The sequence below is a fragment of the Benincasa hispida genome, chromosome 12 (genome assembly GCF_009727055.1).
Source record: "Benincasa hispida cultivar B227 chromosome 12, ASM972705v1, whole genome shotgun sequence".
Lineage (NCBI taxonomy): Eukaryota > Viridiplantae > Streptophyta > Magnoliopsida > Cucurbitales > Cucurbitaceae > Benincasa > Benincasa hispida.
Genome location: NC_052360.1, coordinates 73,352,182 through 73,372,297, shown reverse-complemented (window position 1 = coordinate 73,372,297; position 20,116 = coordinate 73,352,182). Strand labels below are relative to the sequence as shown.

Sequence of the window (20,116 nt, the reverse complement as noted above, 5' to 3'; positions counted from 1 at the left end):
AATTCTTCTAGAATACTCACTTCCGAATTAGATAACAGTAAAATCAAATCAACGAAAAAGCTACTAGCAGTTGATAACACCAAAAGAGTTTTAACAAAGAATTGTCTTTTATCTCCCAACTTATCTATAATTTTGAAAAATATAGATGAGAATACAAAATTCGAACAACAAGATAAATATGATATATTTGTTATCGAAGCGTGTTTAGTAGAAAACAATAAAACTTGGATAATTGATTCAGGTGCCGCTAATCATATTTGCCCTATCTCACAAGAAACAAGTTCTTAGAGACAGTTGACAGAGGGCGAAACAATCTTTAAGGTAGGGACCGGAGAGGTTGTTTCAGTTAAAGTAGTGGAAGATGTGAAGTTATTTATAGGAGATAAGTACATATATTTGAAAAAATGTGTATTACATTCCTTATATGAAAATGAATCTAATATCTATCTCTTGTTTGCTAGAATAAAAATATAAAGTTTATTTCGAAAATGATGAAGTGTTCATCAATACAAGAAGTAAACAAATTTGTTTTGCAAAATTAGAAAATAACTTGTATATGTTAAAACCAACTGAGGTTAAAGTCGTATTGAACATAGAGATGTTTAAAACTGCTGAGACTCATAAGAAAAGAAAATTTTCTCCAAATGCCTATCTTTGGCACTTGAGACTGGGTCACATAAATCTCAACAGGATTGAGAGACTTGTTAAGAATGATCATCTAAATAAGTTAAAATACAGTTCATTACCACCTTGTGAATCCTGTATTGAGGGTAAATGACACAAAGATCTTTTTTTTGGAAAATGTCTTAGAGCCAAAGAACCCTTAGAACTGATACACTCAGACTTTTGTGGCCCTCTGAATGTTAGAGCAAGAGGAGCGTATGAATATTTCATCAGCTTTATAAATGATTATTCCAGATATGGGCATATTTACCTAATGCACCAAAAGTCTGAAACTTTTAAAAAGTTTAAAAAGTATAAGGCTGAGGTTGAAAACCAATTAGGTAAAAAGATTAAAACGCTTCGATCAGATCGAGGTGGGGAGTATTTGGACTTAGAATTCTAGAACTATTTGATAGAACATGGAATCCAGTGCCAACTCATAGCCCCTAGCACACCTCAGCAAAACAGTGTGGCATGAACATGGTTCGTTCCATGATGAGTTACGCTCAATTACCAAATTCTTTCTGGGGACATGCACTTAAAACTGTAGTGTATATTTTGAACATAGTTCCCTCGAAAAGTGTTTCTAAAACGCCTTACAAGATCTAGAGAGGACATAAAGGAGATTTACGTCACTTCAGAATTTGGGGTTGCCCAACAAATGTATTGGTGCAAAATCCTAAAAAGTTGGAACACTGTTCAAAAGTATGCCTATTTGTAGGCTACCCGAAAGAAACAAAATGTGGTTTCTTTTATGATCCTCAGGAAGACAAGGTATTTGTATTGACAAATGCAACCTTCCTAGAGGAAGATCATATGAAGAATCGTCAACCTCGCAGTAAGCTAGTAATAGAAGAAATATCTAGAGAAACGACAAATGTATCAATAAGAGTTGTTGATAGAGTGGGTCCATCAACAAGAGTTGTTGATGAAACCAGTACTTCACATCCTTCTCAAGAATTGACTGAAGCTCATGTCATCATACCAGATGATGGTTTAGAGGATACATTGTTTTTCAACCAAGCAATGACTGATGTGGATAAAGACCAATGGATTAAAGCCATTGACCTTGAAATGGAATCTATGTATTTCAATTCTGTGTGGGATCTTGTAGATCAACCTGAAGGGGTAAAACCCATCGGTTGTAAATGGATCTACAAAAGAAAACGAGACGAAGCTGGTAAGATACAGACCTACAAAACAAGACTTGTGGCAAAGGGTTTACCCAAAGAGAGGGGGTAGACTATGAAGAAACTTTCTCTCCAGTTGCCATGATAAGGTCTATTAGAATACTCTTGTCCATAGCTACATTTTATGATTATGAAATATGGCAAATGGATGTCAAGACAGCTTTTCTAAATGACTATCTTAAAGAGATTATCTATATGTTTCAACCAGAAGGGTTTATTCAACAGGAACAAGAGCAAAAAGTTTGCAAACTTAATCGATCCATTTATGGGTTGAAACAAGCATCTAAATCCTGGAATATGAGATTTGACACTGTAATCAAATCTTATGGCTTTAAACAAAATGTTGACGAGAGGTATTTTTATTATATATGATATGATCGGTATGATGTATGAGATATATCTAGTAGAGGATTAATGTAAATAAGATTTACATTAAGTGCCATAGAATAGAAAAAGAACTATGGTTTATATGTTTCATGAGATGAAATATTAAAACTATAGGTTATAAATATAGTATGATAAGTTGGTTATCATTTATATTTATAATAATATTAATTATTGGATAATTAAATCTTTTCTCTAATACCTAATTGAGTGGGAGGTTATTGGTGGTTCATGGTAACCACGAGATAAAAGGAAAATGGTTTTCCTATTTTTAGTAAGTTTTGGAAAAGTTTTGCAAAAGTGATTTTGAGTTTTTCTCTCGAAAAAAACATCTCACGGAAGCTTGTCAAGTAAATACCGATTTACTAAGCAACAACTTGTTTTACTAAACGATCGTGTAGTGTTTATAGGCGACAGACACGGTACTAGGCGATGAGCTAAACGATTGAGCATCGACCTATACGATAGGTCTCTGTCTTCTCCCACTTATCCAATCGTATACACGATTGTTCATTCCTCCTTCATCAGCCTCATACCAAGTCCAAACAGAGCCCACCCTTTGGATTCTCACACCGAGAATACCAAGGTACCCTTCTTGGTGGTGTCATACTCAACTCGACACCATCGAGGTTCTGTGGAGGCCGTTCGTGTTGCTGGGGGGCTCTTGATCGAGGCAATTGCTGAGGACGAGCGTGAAGTGTTCATGCAGTGTTGCGGTCGTATTGTTCGAGCGTTCGAAGTTGCTGTGTTTGAGCCTTCGTGAGCAAGGAGCATGGAGATGAGTTGACAAACGTTCGTAGCATTCTTCTTGTTTATTTGATTTTTCATGCTGTAATGTCTATATTGATTGCATAGCTATATGTTTTGTGTTCGACTGTAATTTGTAATGTTCATTCTTGATTGTAATTTGGAATGATCTATTTTTCACTGCTCATGAAAATATCAAGTTTGATTTCCTTCACTAGGCAACTTAGTCTTAAACCTTAGTGAATTATGGACTCCTATTCATGGGGGATTATCCTTTGATTTATATGGGTGAGAGTGGCCAGTTCACTGACTCAATAAGCCTACCATTTGGGGGATAAGACCGAGTGGGGAGTTAGAAACATAATTTCACGAGATGGAATTCACTCATTCCTAACTTTAGGGTAAGTAAATAAATGTTCTCTTAAGTGGTGCCTCCAGGACTTGAACAAAGGGCCCCACCCTCTCACTAGTCGGAAACGAATTTTTGTTTGATGGTTGGACCACAAACAAGATGTTCATTAGAGGACCACTGGTATTTAAGGATGTAGAGGTAACCCAAGGGTAAAATGGTAATTTGACCTAGCTGGTGTTACGAACACTCGTGAAGGACTAACTTGTCGTTATTAGTCAATATCCGTGAACACAGAAATATATCTGCAGTGAGAAAAGTGCAACTGTGGGTCTATAATGAAGTGTACCCACAGTTAACGAATATTGATTAACTTGGTTAATGAGTTTAGCCAATTAATCTTATATCGTTGGAGCATCTGATTTGTAGGTCCATTAGATCCCACTGGTAGTTCATAAAGGATATTGAGATAATTAAAGTAATTTGAAATATTAAAATTTACTAGGGGAAGAATATAATGTATGGTGATACATTATAATATAAAGTTTATATTTTAATTAAAATTTATAATATAAATTTATTTTAAATTTGATTCAAAAATTAATTTATGGGAGAATTAAATATTTGAAGGAGATCAAATATTGAATTTATTATGAATAGAATTCATATTAAAACTATAAGTTAAAATTTATGTGGCATATTAAAACTATAGGTAATATGAGAGAAAACATAATTGAATATGATTCAATTATAAGGTTAAATTAAATATGTAATATTTAATTTAATGATTAATTAATTGGAGAATTAATTAAATATCTAATTTAATTAAACTTAATTAAATTAATTGAATAAAAACTATAACTTATGAGAGAGATGTATTAGAATATGATTCTAATGCACATTTAATTAAATATGAGATATTTAATTATTATTAATTAATTTGATTAATTAATAACTATTTGATTTATTTTAATAAATCAAATCTTAATTTAATTTAATTTTTAAATTAAATGAATTTATTGTTATTTAATTAAATAAATTAAATTTGATCTAATTTATTAGTTAAATAAAATTTAAATAAATATGTTGTAACAAACTCCCGACGTGGTGAGTTATACGAGGGTGGAAGAGAGATCTGGCCTTATGAGATTTTTCTCTCTAGAAAATTTCATCCAAGGATCCCACCACCTTCTACCTCTCTAGCAGTAGTGTTCACTTGATTTGTGACAGAGAAGAAGATCGTAGATCCAAAAGTTGGTAAAGCCCTCTAGAGTCATCAACAAAAGTAAAAAATTCTAAATTTTATTTCATATCTTAATTTGTTATTAAAATATGAAAATGGTTTGGATTTTTTTCGCTGCGCTTGGGATTTCAACCCAACACAATGATACGAGATTAATTAGTTAGACTTTTTAATTAAATTAATCACCATTCATTAACTTGGTCACTCCACCAAAAACTGACAACTGCACACTTCGCACTATAGATATTTTTTTGTGTCCATTGGATATAACCAATTAACAGTGCATTGACCCTTCACAAATTGCTCGTAAGTACAGTTGGGTCAAAATTACCATTTTACCCATGTAATTACATCTAATTCCTTAAGTACCATTGGTCCCTGTAATGAACAATTAGTCATAATCCAACTATAACTGAATCCCTCTCGAGCCAGGAGAAGGTGTGGCACTAGATTATTCAAGACCCGGAATCATCCCTTAAGGGAGCAATTTATCTACTTACCCTAACAACGGGAATGAGTGGATTTCTTCTTGTGTAGCTATGTTTTCAACTCCTCAATCAGACAAATTTCTAAAATGGTAGGCATATTGAGTTGGCAAAACTGGCTACTTTCACACATGCAGATCAAAGGACTATCCTCACAGGTAGGAATTCACAACTTACTCAGGATTAAGGTCAAGTCACCTATGATTATCTTGGTGAAATGTAAATCTCTTCTAGTAAAGAGAAACTAATCATTTTGTGGTCTGGTCTTATACAAACTCTTTGTATAGGATACCTTCACTCACATGTCTTTACACGAATTATCAGGATCAAATAATTTGTAACACTTTATAACAATTGTAACAATTATAAAACGAGTCGTATCCGTAGTGTCACCAAGATAAGATACCCAACTTTATCTATCTAGGTTATTACTTAAACTTGATCCACCTATATGTCATCACATACATGTATAAGCTACTTTGAATAATCTTGGATCTTAGTTTATAAGTTTTGGATAAATGCAACTAAATGTTGAATAAAATAACACTTATTTTATTAAATAAATAATTTATTTGTACAAATAAAGTTTACAAGACCACGAGATTTATGACACCAACTTCAACAATATCAGTAGTGAGTGGTTTGATGAAAATGAACCATCATTTTCAATAAAAATTAACTTCCATTTTTTTTTGTTATGGCAACAATTGTTTTATTATTTTTTAAAGGGGTTAGTATCAACCAATTTTTGTCGATTTTAAAGCTGTATCATTGCCGCTTTGTAAAGAGCTCCCTTCTCGATTTTTTTCAGGTAAATTGGTCAGGCATTGTTCGAGGGACAAAACCCCAAAATTTTAAACCCATAATCCTGAAATTAAAAAAAAAAAGTAGCACTCAAAAACAAAACAAGAAACCCCACGACGACTAATTGAAAGCATGTTATTAAAAAACTAAGTCGGGGTCATCGCTTTTTAATTCTACCGTGGGGATGTTAAAATTCGATGGAAATGTTTATTGTAGGAGATGTTCGAGTTTGATGAAAATGAAGTCATGTTTTCTTTAAAGAATAAATTTCTTAACTTTTTTTTTCTATTTATTTATTTTTTCTCTATGCCAACAACATTTGGTCATTTTTGAAAGAGGTTTGTATAGGCCCTTTTTTTGTCAGTATTAAAATTGTACCATTGGCTCTTTGTAAATAGCTCATTTCTCAATTTTGTTTTCGGGTAAATTGGGTCAGAAACTTTTCGAGAGATAAAACCCCAAATTTTTAAACCCATAAAGAAATGTGGTGATGATTTTGTTCTTACTAGGAATACGCTTATTGCCAACAAAAAATAGGCATCACATTAGCTTTCTATTAATAATTAAGAAAATTTGTGGAGGGACGAGGAATATTATCAAAAGCAGGTCTCCAGAGTAAAACATAATAACGAAAAATGTAATTTTTTTTCTAAAATTAATTAAGGGAACCTTTTAAATATAAAAACATATTTAAATTTTATAGCAAAAAGTTTCAAAAGTGCTACATTTTAAAAACTTCTTGCTAAATATTTTTGGATTTTTCTATTTATAAAAAATTTCATTAATTTATTAATTATTTGTATAAACTATGATGAGAAGTCGAAACTAATCGTTTCTATTTACTGAATCAAATAATATAATTTTATTTCGTTTTAACTATTTTATTAATGTTAACCATTATTTATTTTCAAAGTAGACTACAAATTTCATGCCTTATACACATGTTGATTACTAGTTAAAATTTAAATTAAATCAATTTAAATATAATTAATGGTTGAATTAAAGGATGGGAAATTTTTATAGATAGAAAAATGACAAACTATGTACAAAAATAGAAAAAGAAAATTAATAAACACCGATAGAATTCTATTAACATTTATCAATGATAGACTTTTATCAATTTCTATAATTGATAGACACTAATAGACTTCTATCTGTTTTTATAAAAAAAAAAATTGACATTTTACTATTTTGTATAAATAATTTTTCTCATTTTTCTATTTTTGAAAATTTTCCTTAAAACATCAACCCTTCCCTAAATTAAAGTTAGTGCCCACCTACTCTCAACGGACCAAGTCAAGCCATGGCTGTGTTAGAAAAAATTGTGGAAATAATTTATTTTATTTATTTTTTCTAGTACAAAGTTAAAATTATATGACTAAAGTTAGCTTGACTAAAACGGTAATTGACATGATCTTTTTCATTTAAGATTAAAAGTTCGATCTCTCATCCCTAAAATTGTTGTACTAAAAAAGTAAGAGAAACTGAATTAGTTTTAAAGTCTAGGCATAAATTGGAGTTAAAAAGCTTAGGACATAGAGTTCTGAAGAGAGAAAGAGGAGAAGATAGTTTGATAAATGTACAAACTTCACTATTGAAATTGGTAGAATTAGTTTTTTAACACCAACTATGAAATTGGTAGACAAAATATCTCTTAAATTATGTGAATTTAAATTTTCAAATAAAAGAAAAATAATACATTTTAATTTTAGTCACGGATGAATATTATTTTGACATAAAAAAATATTTTCTTTAATTAATCAATCATAGTTCAACCCACTCGTAATATCAATTTCGAGATTTCAATTATCCTGACAAAAAAAACTAACTGCATTTAAAATCCTGATTTGATATTACAAGAAGCTAGGAAGAAATTTTCTTCTTTCAAAACAAAATGAGATATTTGGTTCACAATTTTTCTAGAAAAAATATTGATTGTAGAAGATCAATGTTGAGTTATGTTCACGTTAAGCGATCTTGTTCATTTCAATGGCGTAAAAAATGGATGGCGCTGTAAATGCTCGAGCCGAGCCGACAACAGAGAGGAAGAGAGGAACTTTACGTTTAGGTTTATTCTCTTTGGTTTTCCCTTTCTATTTCTAGTATTTTCTTTTCCACCATTTTCCCGGAAAAATATTCGAAGCTATAAATCCCCAAACCTTGCTTGTCCTACTCTCATTTCCCCAAGATTTTTCAGCTTTCTCTTCACTCTGCAGCATCTTTTCTCTGTTCTTAATAATCCCATTTCCATTTCCATAACACCCACTTTGCCAAATCTGTTGTAATGTGAGTTTTTATCGTAATGGAGTTCTTATTCCTCGATTGTGAACGTTTTCTGTTATATTTGATGCCTTTAAGCTGCTTTTGAATCTAAAATTTTTAAGGGTTTTTAATGAAATCTTCTTCTCTGTTAGATATTTGGAACTTTTGAGCTTCGTGGAGAAGTTTCATTGAGATTGGGTGGTCTTTTTGAGTTCCAGAATCTTGGTGTTAGGTAATACTGCTAGATCCTTGCTACCTTTTTCTTTTTTTCTTTTATTCTTATTCACTATTGAACTATTTGTTTGGCTTTCTTGCATTGGGATTTATTTTAACTTCTTATCGTTGAGAAGTAGTTCTAATTTGGATTGTTCTTCATTAGTATAAAATGTGAATGATTTGAGCTCGATTTGGATCTGGGAATCTGATTTTTTTTTAAATATTATTTTGACCTTTTGTTGTATTGGAAAACAATTCTTTAAGATGAAATCAAGGCATTTTCATACTCGAAATGCGTGCCTTTTACGATTAATTCTTTATTAGGGAAAAGGGTGGAAAAGTGGAGTTTAGATCCTTATTTTAATTGTCATTACAGAATCTAAAAGTGCCAAAATGGAAGTTCTGTGGATGGGCCTTTTTATTGTTTTTTTTATTCTTTTTGGAAAATCTTTCAAATATCCGGGGAGCACATGTTTTGTTAATTGGTTATTTTCTCTCTCTTATTTTTCGTTATGAAGAGAAACCTTGGAAATGAATCAATCGTTGACAAGATGATAAAAGAACAATATGCAATGTTTCCTTACTCAAATGGATACTTCTATAACAGTTGACGAATAACATAATTTAAGTAAAAAAAAAAAAAGGAAATACCATTAGTGTTTTGATTGAAGTTCAAAATTATTTGCTTTCATTTATGTTGTTTCTTACTTTAAATCATATGCTCATTAATCTATTTCAGAGGGATTAAATAAATCTTCTATTATCAGGTTGAAACTCCGCTACTTAATGTGTGCACACTGTGCAGTATGTACAATCTTATAAACATCATTTGAGAAGTATCTAGTCCACCAAAAAAGAAAAAGAAGGATGTGGTTATCCTGCATTTTGATAATATGAAGACGACACAGGTTCTTCTCTATCTCTTGATTATTACAATGTTACTTTAATTTATTCACTTCATTTTACAGACCTCATTTGATCTATGATATAAAATAGCTTTCTGAAAAGTGATGAGGATGTTTCATGCTTGTAAAGTGGATAAATCTTGGCAAATTTTCCCAGATCGCACAAGTACTGTAGGAGGACACTGTGCAGCATTATAGCAAGCTAGGATTTATATAGACATTGGAAAATGTCAAAACACCATTACTGTTACTTAAACCTTATTGGGAAAAAATGCATAGCTAATGCATAAACCTCTATCGTTTTCATTAAGTTTATTCAATTTAGTAATACTGCACTGTAGATGTAGTTTGTAGCATTACCATAAACATGTCTATGAACAATCTTTTTCAAGTGCTAGTTTCATTCAACACAAACCTGCAAATGAGTGATTTTTCTTTCATATATTGTCTACTACCATGTTCTAATAGACCTTTTTGGAATTCACAGGGCACCAAAGAATTAGCTCAAACTTCTCGTGATTCAACAAATGATAAAGCAAATGAGAAAACAAATGAAAAAGTAAATACAACTGAGGCACCTATTACAGATTCAAGTTCTGTATCGGCAACAAGCAATGACAGCAAGAGAGTCTCACCTCAAGATATTGAATTTGTAAGATAAAATATCTCCAGTTTAAAAGCAATGTTCTTTTCATCCTCCTGTTTCATTCTTATCTTTCCAGTTATCCATATTTGTGAAGCTTTGATGTCTTGATAAGTTCTTTAAAATTGGTGTTTTAGGTTCAGAATCTAATTGAGCGATGCTTGCAATTATACATGAATAGAGATGAGGTGGTTAAAACACTCCTGACTCGTGCAAGAATAGATCCTGGATTTACAACTCTGGGTATACTTGGAACTTACTTGAATAGTCTTTTTTTAATTATTATTTTTTTGTTTTTCTCAATTGAATATAATACCTTGTTCTCTATCACTTTTATATATGCATACACATGCTCCTAATGTTTGTACTTGGTTTCAATTTTGTCCATATCGTCTTACAAATTTCAATTCTAATATTAAACTTTTAATTGATTTTAAAAGTATCCCTTATTAGCAAATTTCGTTAAAATACTAATAAATATTAAAAGATTTTAGAATAAAATTGAAAATTTAGAAACATTTGAGGCAAAATTGTAACCTACTATATTTAATTAGCTCTAAAATTTCTCTAATCTATGACCTCCATTTCAATTTTGCACATGACAATTTAAAGTTTCTTAGGCTTTATTTTAGTTGGGGTGGAGCCCTTTTCTTTAGTTTGATTCCTTCTATTAGCTTGGATTTTTTGTATGCCCTCGTAAGAAATTTTCTCATTCATTTTTTCTCAATGAAAGTTTGGTTTATTCATTCAAAAGAAAAATTTAGAAAAATGTAGAAGTTTTAATTGTAATAAGAACTGATACAAATTCAAAGATTGAATGTAACCAAAAAAGAACTTTTAAATTGTTAAAAATTAAAGAATAGAGAAGAGAAGAACACAAGGTTACGCGGAAACCCTAGTACAGGGAGAAAAACTACGATATAAAGACTTTTCTTATTTTGTTTTAAATCTGATACATTGAACACACAGGGACACACTCTATAAATAGACAGTAGGAAACCCTAGGTGTCTTACACAATTACATAAATGCCCCTAGGTTAATAACCCTATTTTCAACACTCCCCCTCAAGTTGGAGCATAAATATCGACAAGGCCCAACTTGCTTACACAATAATTAAAATTTTGTCTCAGTAACCCTTTTGTAAGAACATCAGCAACTTGTTGGTTTGAAGGAATATAACGAATGCATATATTTCCACTGTCCAACCTTTCCTTAATGTAGTGTCTGTCTATCTCTACGTGTTTAGTTCTGTCATGTTGAACTGGGTTGTTTGCAATACTGATGGCAGCTTTATTATCAAAAAACAATTTCATTGGAAGCTCATTATCTTGCTGGAGATCTGATAATACTTTCTTCAACCAAATTTCTTCACAAATCCCTAGACTCATGGCCCGATACTCAGCTTCAGCACTACTTCTAGCAACAACTCCTTGTTTTTTACTTCTCCAGGTGACTAGATTTCCCCAGACAAACGTACAATACCCAAACATAGATTTTCTATCAACAACAGACCCTGCCCAGTCAGAATCAGTGTAAGCTTCAACAGATCGTTTATCGGTTTTCCTGAACATTAGGCCTTTACCAGGAGTTCCTTTCAGATACCGAAGAATACGTTCAACTGCTATCATATGATCTTCACAAGGAGCTTGCATAAACTGACTCACAACACTTACTGCATAAGAGATATCTGGTCTTGTGTGAGACACGTATATCAACTTCCCAACTAACAGCTGATACCTTTCTTTATTGACAGAAATTCTATCATTCTTATCATCGAGTTTCGCATTGTATTCTACTGGTGTGTCAACAGGTTTACACCCAGTCATACCTGTTTCTTTTAGCAAGTCCAGAGTATATTTTTGTTGAGAAATTGATATACCCTCTTTTGAGCGAGCCACTTCCATTCCCAGAAAGTATCTTAGCTTCTCAAGGTCTTTAATTTCAAACTCTCTAGCCATCTCTGTTTTTAGTCTCGTGACCTCTACATCATCATCCCCAGATAAAACAATGTCATCAACGTAGACAATAAGAACAACTATCTTCCCTGATGTTGATCTTTTTATAAACAGAGTGTGATCGGAATGCCCTTGAACATACCCCTGTGCTTTCACAAACGTTGTGAACCTGTCAAACGAGGCCCTTGGAGACTGTTTCAATCCGTATAGTGACTTCTGCAATCTACACACCTTATTTTTGAACTGACTCTCGAACCCGGGAAGGGGACTCATTTAGACTTCCTCCTCAAGCTCCCCATTCAAAAACGCATTTTTAACATCAAGTTGGTGTAGAGGCCAATCTTTATTCACAACAACTGACAAAAGTACTCGGATCATGTTAAGTTTTGCAACAGGTGAAAAAGTCTTAGAATAATCTACTCCATAGGTTTGAGTAAAGCCTCTTGCAACGAGTCTAGCCTTGTACCGGTCAATTGTCCCATCTGACTTGTACTTTATAGTAAACACCCATTTACATCCAACTGTCTTGTGTCCTTCAGGCAAAGTCATCGGTTCCCAGGTTTTATTCTTTTCCAGAACTCTTATTTTTTCCATAACAGCAGACCGCCATTCTGGTTTTTTCATTGCAACACTTATGTTATCGGGAACCACCTCAGTGTCCAAGCTAGTAGTAAATGCCTTGAACTCGGATGCTAGATTACTATACGTCATGTAACTATGCATAAGGTATTTAGTACATGAACGAGTACCTTTCCTCAAGGCTATGGGAAGATCAAGTGATGCATCACGTTCTTTCACCTCTCTGGGCTCTTCACCACGATTGACCATCTGTGTATCAGAAACTTCAGTAGTATCTTCCACATCATCACTAGCAAGGATCATTTCATCCTCTGCAGCTTCAATCATTTCATCCTCTGCAGTTTCCCCTTCTATCACTCTTTTAGTATTACTGCTTCCTTCCCCCTTGTCTTGCCTGCCTTCATCAGTCTCCATACATATATCAACATCATTAGGAATATACGTACTTGGACCTGATGGCGGGTCTGACTCCTGCACTGGAACCGGCAGTTCTGGTTCAATAAGCGACACTGCTTCCTTCCTGAGATTTTTCCTGTAGTAAGTTTTCCAAGGAACTTGATTGGTAAGAAGGACCAGACTATCATGCTCAGAATTAGGGTTAGACAAGGTTTGAATAGATGCTGACTCTAAAGGAATAGCATAGGATGACCAGTTAGTCTCTTCATTTATGTTCTCCCCCTGAAGATGACTAACAAGGAAAAACGATTGATCCTTGAGAAAGGTGACATCCATGGAGACATAGTACTTTCTAGATGAAGGGTGATAACATTTATATCCACGTTGATGGAGTGGATATCCAACAAAGACATACTTCTGAGCACGAGGAGTAAATTTCGTACGGTTTGGACCATGGGAGTGAACAAAAGCAACATAACCAAAAACCCGAAGAGAAACATCAGAAATCAAGTGAGTAGTAGGAAAGGACTCTTTAAACAATTCTAAAGGGGTATGAAGATTAAGAATACGGGATGACATCCGATTAATGAGATGAGCAGCAGTGAGAACTACATCTCCCCAGAGGTACGACGGAAGATTGGCGGATAACATAAGAGACCGGGCTACTTCAACTAGATGCCGATTTTTACGCTCAGCTATTCCATTTTGTTGCGGAGTGTAAGCACACAAGCTCTGGTGAACAATACCTTTAGAAACAAGAAACTCTCTAAAAGAGGTATTAAAAAATTCTCGCCCATTATCACTTAAAATCCCAATCTTTGTTTGAAATTGAGTTTCAATAGTTGTGTAAAATTGTTGGAAAACAGAGGACACTTTAGATTTATCAGTAAAAAGGAAAATCCAGGTGAGACGAGTGTGATCATCTATAAACGTGACAAACCACCGTTTACCAGTGGAAGTAGTAACCGGTGAGGGACCCCAGACATCACTATGAACAAGAGAAAACGGACTCGAGGGTTTGTAAGGCTGAGAACGAAAAGAAACCTGATGTTGCTTGGCACGAATACACACATCACAATTAAAAGAAGAAGTACTAGCATTATGTAATAAATGAGGAAATAAATACTTCCTATATTGAAAATTCGGATGTCCTAAGCGAAAATGCCATAACATAACATCATGTTTAGAAACAAAGAAATTTAAAGACATAAACCCAGATTGATGATCATTCCTAGAGGAAGCTTCGTCAGAAAGGAAGTATAGTCCCCTATCGTGCCGGGCAGTGTCAATCGTCATCCCCGATTTCAGATCCTGAAACAAAACGGAATCTGGTGAGAAAATCGCCTTACACTTCAAATCTCTTGTTATTTTACTGACAGATAACAAATTATATGATATTTTAGGTACATGTAAGGTATCACGTAGGATTAAACCATTAAACGAAGAGATATCGCCCTTCCCTGCAACCGGGGCCAATGACCCATCTGCAATTCGAATACTCTCATTACCAGCACTTGGATTATATGACATAAATAACTTTGAGGAACTTGTAAGGTGATCAGTAGCCCTGAATCCACAATCCATGGTTTTTTACCATTTATACTAATCAGGCCAAAAGAAGGGAAATTACTTGACTGTGCAATTGCACTCACCCCAACCGTACTCGAGCTATGTTTACTGTCACCAGAAGATTGCTTCTGAGTTGGTTCATCTACTGAGTCACTTACCAGGGCACGACTAGGATTAGATTTGTCATGAGACTGTCGTCGCCTGTTATTTGGAGGCTTCCCGTGTAATTTCCAACATTGGTCCTTTGTATGCCACAACTTCTTACAGTGTTCACAAACAGGTGGAGATTTTTTATCACCATCAGTACTGGACGGCTTGGTGACGAAGGCGGCTGCATCAGTAGTAGAAATGGTATTATTCATGGCACATGACCAATCCTCTTCCAGCCATACTTCAGAACAGACTTCTCTAAGTGAAGGAGTCGGGCGCTGGCCCAATATCCGACTACGGACACCATCAAACTTTGGGTTTAATCCAGCCAAAAACACATAAACACGATCTGCTTCCTCAATCTTCAAATATTGGGCTCCATCCTATGGACAATTCCAAACAATCTCTCTACACAAGTCCATTTCCTGCCACGGCATTAATAGTTTGTTAAAATAAGAAGTAACATCCATGGACCCTTGTTTGCACTCATGGACCTGTTTGTGGAGTGTATATAGCCGAGAGGCATTCATTCTTTTAGAATATAGATCTTGCGCTGCCTCCCAGATATCCTTGGCTGTTGCAGCATACAGTAGTGGTCTTCCTATCTGGGGTTCCATACTATTCACCAAAACAGATCGTAACAACGAATCTTCCCCTTTCCAAATTCGTTCTTGTGGATCACCTAGTGTCGGCTTTGGAATTTCCCCTGTCAAATATCCAAACTTGTGACGCCCTTCCAAGGCCATCTTACTACTAGCATGATAGCCCTAAATCACGAGGGTTGTACTCGGGTAGGACTGTGAAGGAATCATGCGGGTCGTACTTGGGTCGGGCTAGTCGGGATTGTGAGACAACGACACAGAAACTTGGGTTTGCTCCAGACCGGCACCAAACCTGTTTAGATCGGACCGATAACCATGCTCCTCGCGTCCGATGCTCCCGATTCCCCGATCGTGATAGCTTCGGTCGAAGGTCATCTGTTCTTCGCGGCCAACCTGCTCTTCATGTCCGAGGCTGCTGAATCTGCCCTGATCATGACAGCTCCGATCGTAGGTCGTTTCTGCGTGATGGTGAATCTATTCTTCGCGGCCTCGGCTTGTTTCTGCATGGAGAGACCTGATCGGCGCAATCTGATGTGATGGTTCCCATTGATGCCGACTTTCCAATGATTGCAACTGGATAGTAGAAATTAACTCCAGTAGGACATCCTGAAAACATTCTTTTACAGCTGCTCGGATCGCCGTTTTCATGTCAAAATTCGAAGATCCATCAGCAGAAGAAGATTGGGGTTGATTCTCTTCCATAACGGCTAGGATTTCGTCACCATTCTCTGATACCATGTTAAAAATTAAAGAATAGAGAAGAGAAGAACACAAGGTTACGTGGAAACCCTAGTACAGGGAGAAAAACCACGATAGACTTTTCTTATTCTGTTTTAAATCTGATACATTGAACACACAGGGACACACTATATAAATAGATAGTAGGAAACCCCAGGGGTCTTACACAATTACATAAATGCCCCTTAGGTTAATAACCCTATTTTCAACATAAATAGGATTGGAAAAATTGAAACCATCCATTTATATGGGCAACGGCAAGATGTATAATTGAGCCTGTATGTAAATGATCATGTACGATGTAGGTTAGAAGATCCTTATTTAGTCTAATTCTCTGTTGTTTGCATAAATGCTGCATGGTTTTCATTAAACTATATAATTTTATATCCTCTTAATTCAGTATGGCAGAAATTGGAAGAGGAAAATGCCGATTTTTTCCGTGCGTATTATATAAGGTTGAAATTGAAAAAACAAATCCTCTTATTCAACCATTTGCTTGAGCATCAATATCACCTCATGAAGTATCCTATGCCTCCCAAGGTTCCATTGGCACCTATTCAGAACGGGATTCACCCTATGCCTGGTAAGTTGGTTCCTTTTCTACAATATGCTTATTTAGATTCATACTTATACTAACACTCCATCATATATCACTAGCTGCATCAATTTTGTTTCTTTTTTCCATTTTTCCAATGTTTATATCCTCAATCTTATACTTAAGTGCTTGAATTACTTTAGTTTATAGACTCGAACTTTTTGCAGTGCAGTTAATAACAATAACTTACCTATTGGGTACCCGGTCCATCCTCAATCTATCGCTCCAGTCCCAGGTCAACCCCATATTGATACTTTGGGCAATGGAATATCAAGTTGTCATATAGTCAATGGAGTCCCTGCACCAAGTAACTATCATCCTATTCGGATGAATTCTGGGAACGAGTAAGTTTTTAGGATCTCTTTGGTCCTTCCTCTTATTATCGATGATATGATAGCCCTAATTAGTTTGTATTCATTGCCATCAGAGTCAGCAATGTTCCTTCTAAAATTTATATCTGCTATGGTTCTAACATTTTTCTTGTGCTAATGTATATTTCTTAATTTTGTGCTTAAAATTTTTGTTGGAAGTAGCCACCATTTAAAAGTAACTAATGTGAATAGTTTATCCATCCAACTTTTGTCAATTCCCTGTATATGTTGTTGGTAACTACTAGAATCATAGTTTCAGTTAAAGTATGGGAAACAACAATTCTGCTGATGTGGCTTCTGTTTTTAAACCAAACAGAGCATTGTCACCCATGTCAGAGATTCCTATGAGTCCTACATCTGTGGCATCCAGTGGTCATTTCCCATTCTCAGCAACAGAGATCTCCGGAATTGGAGCTGAGACTTCAACTCTTGAAACTGCCTTCACATCAGATGTTGCGAATTCTGTGGGTTTGCAGCTTCCTACGGATGGTACTGATGGAAATTCTCGGGATTCTTTCAGATCACTGGATCAAATTCAGTGGAATTTCAGTCTGTCAGATCTTACAGCAGATTTGTCGAATTTGGGAGGTAATACCTTCATTAAACTTTACCAACTATATCTCATATTAGGTTCCCTGTTATTATATTGACCTATTTCCATTATTTTCAACTACTACAGATCTAGGAGCTTTAGGAAATTATCCTGGTTCTCCCTTTCTGCCTTCTGATTCAGATATTTTGCTTGATTCTCCAGAGAATGAGGATTTAGGTACCGAATCTACATACTCTCTTTAATTCTATCTTTCAACTGTTTCTATCAGAAGCTTTTTTTTCCCTAAGCAAATAATAATTTAAAAAAAAAAAAACGAAGAAGATGAAAAAGAAACAAAAGAAATAAAGGAAAATAAATCTTTAAGTTCAATTAGGGGTGTTCAAAAAACCCGATGACCCGAAAAAACGATCAATCCAACCCAACCCGGTGTAGATTGGGTTGGGTTGGATTCAAATAAATGAAAATTTTATGGATTGGGTTGGTTCATGGGTTCACCTAATATAATCCAAACCAACTTGAACCAATCCGAATTTATTATTAACTTTAAAATATATATTTTTTGTTACTTATAACACAATTATTTATACATATATTGATTTTAATTTTATATAATTCCAATAATTTTTGAATAATTTATTCTTCAACAATTTTTAAAAGTAGTTTCTTTGCATTTTAGAAAGAAAATTTTCACTGTATAAATTGAAAATTGAGTAGTTAATCTTAACTAATATATGAAAATAATTACATTAGAATTTTACATATTTACGTTTTGCTTCGTTTTAGAACAAAATTTTAAATAAATGACCTGATTAACCCGAACCAACCCAACCCAAATGTTTCAGTGTTGGGTTGGTTTGGGTTCATTTTTTAATAAGAGTTATTTGGGTTGAAGAAATTTACAACTCGAACAATTGGGTTGGGTCTAAAAAGTCTTTCAACCCAACTCATGAATACCCCCAAGTCCAATTATTCTTGCTAACGATTTAGTGCCTTTACCTTTATAACGGTTGATTTCATTATGCCTAACATCCTCTCTAAACATCAGGATCTGCTTGCAGCTGCTAAATCCTAGACCCAAACACTTGTTAGCATATCTATGTTTTTTTCCTTTTGTTTATGATCAATTTGGTCCCAGGTAATAACAACTACCAACCACATGGTTCACCCGGAAAATGTGATAAACTTTACTCAACAGGAAAGCCAAAGAAAGAGATACGAGCCTCGAGGATAATTCGAGCGTTCGTCTCTCCCAACTCTCGACTTCTCAATCCGAAATTGCTTCTTGGCTCTACTTTAGCTTTCCCTAAATACTTCTCAGATTCCCATCTCCAACCGGCCGATATTTATTAACTCGTTTACTGACTCACCCTCAGCTCTTTTCTTGCTATACACGTTAACTGTCAAGGTCTATCGGAATGGCATTGTTAAGTTTTTCAGTTGAATGTCTATGTCATTGTGTACTGCTTGACACCTATTAACTGTTTTATCTTACAGTTGAGGAGTTTTTCGTCGATTCTGTGCCTGGGCCACCATGCTCGCAATCAGACGAGGAGAAAACTTAGATGCAAGGTTAGGCAGTTGGTGTTTCCTTTCACGTTGATTAGTTTGGATAAGATGAAATCAAGTCAATAACTAATAAGCCTTTGCTAGAAATTTTGTGGGGACTGTTACCTTCAGATTGGAACCATCTTGAAATCGATAGCGGTTAGCTTGTATGCTTTGTATGATTACTGAGTAGAAAAGTAGACATGGCAGTGGAGGAATTTCTCTGCATTGTTCTTTTACAAAGCACTTTAGCAGTTTGAAAGTTGAGGCTATGATTTGTTTTCATGTGTTTTTTGTTGGCAGCCTTTTTGGATTTCTGTTCAAAATCTCTGGTCTTTTTTGAAGTTCCTTAGTCTGCAGAAATAGACTCAAACGATGTCTGCTAATGTATAATCAATTGGTATAATATGGACTTCCAGGTGGATAAGGATCGATTTCCTTATGTACATGTTGTCTACAACTAACTTTGTCGATTAAATAATCATTTTGAAATAGGTTTAAATGCTATTTTTGTCAATGTATTTTTGTACGTGGTTCTTTGGTCTTTGATTGCAAGAACTTTTACACAAACTTTATACACAAGCTCTTTATTATAAAGTTACGCCTAGGTTTCAAGAAATTTTTTGAGTTTCTTAAACTGTAATTGAAAAATTGAAATGAAAAAGAATATGAAGGGACAGCACAACAATTTTTAAAAGTACAAAATGGACTTTGCAAGTACATTGGCCAAACTGGATAAAAGTTAAAAGTAAGACTAAGGCCACGTTTTTTTGTGTAATTGGAATGAGATTTTATTGATAGATGAATTGTAATATGTCTGAACTGTAAACATTATTGGATTGTTTTTTATCGCGTTTATCTAGAATTATGAATCTATTACCGTTATTGTTTGATCTTAACCATAACAATAAATGTGACAAATTTATAATTTTCATACATTTACAATAACAATATTTGCAACAGTAAAAGTAGTGGGTTCTATATAGTTTTCATCACAATTAGATTGAGCACCATTTATTCTTCAATTAGATTACAAATTTCAAGGTAGGCTTTACAATTCTTTACGATTACAGAAAGCAGGTAAACAATTATAAAAGTAATCAATTGGAGACCCATTTTTTACTTTACTATTGATGGATTATCTTTCAACTAATGTAAAGGTAACCTAAAA

General features: G+C 34.3%; 1 protein-coding gene across 1 annotated transcript; it reads left to right on the top strand.

Moving 5' to 3' along the window:
• Positions 1 to 7,961: 7,961 nt before the first annotated feature.
• Positions 7,962 to 19,386, top strand: LOC120068253. Its single transcript, XM_039019965.1, has 10 exons — positions 7,962 to 8,151; positions 8,280 to 8,359; positions 9,111 to 9,251; positions 9,736 to 9,900; positions 10,029 to 10,134; positions 16,282 to 16,464; positions 16,649 to 16,820; positions 17,164 to 17,435; positions 17,527 to 17,616; positions 18,895 to 19,386. The coding sequence occupies exons 3-10, from the start codon at positions 9,237 to 9,239 to the stop codon at positions 18,960 to 18,962; spliced, it is 1,071 nt and encodes a 356-aa protein (XP_038875893.1). The 5' UTR covers positions 7,962 to 8,151; positions 8,280 to 8,359; positions 9,111 to 9,236; the 3' UTR covers positions 18,963 to 19,386.
• Positions 19,387 to 20,116: the final 730 nt, after the last annotated feature.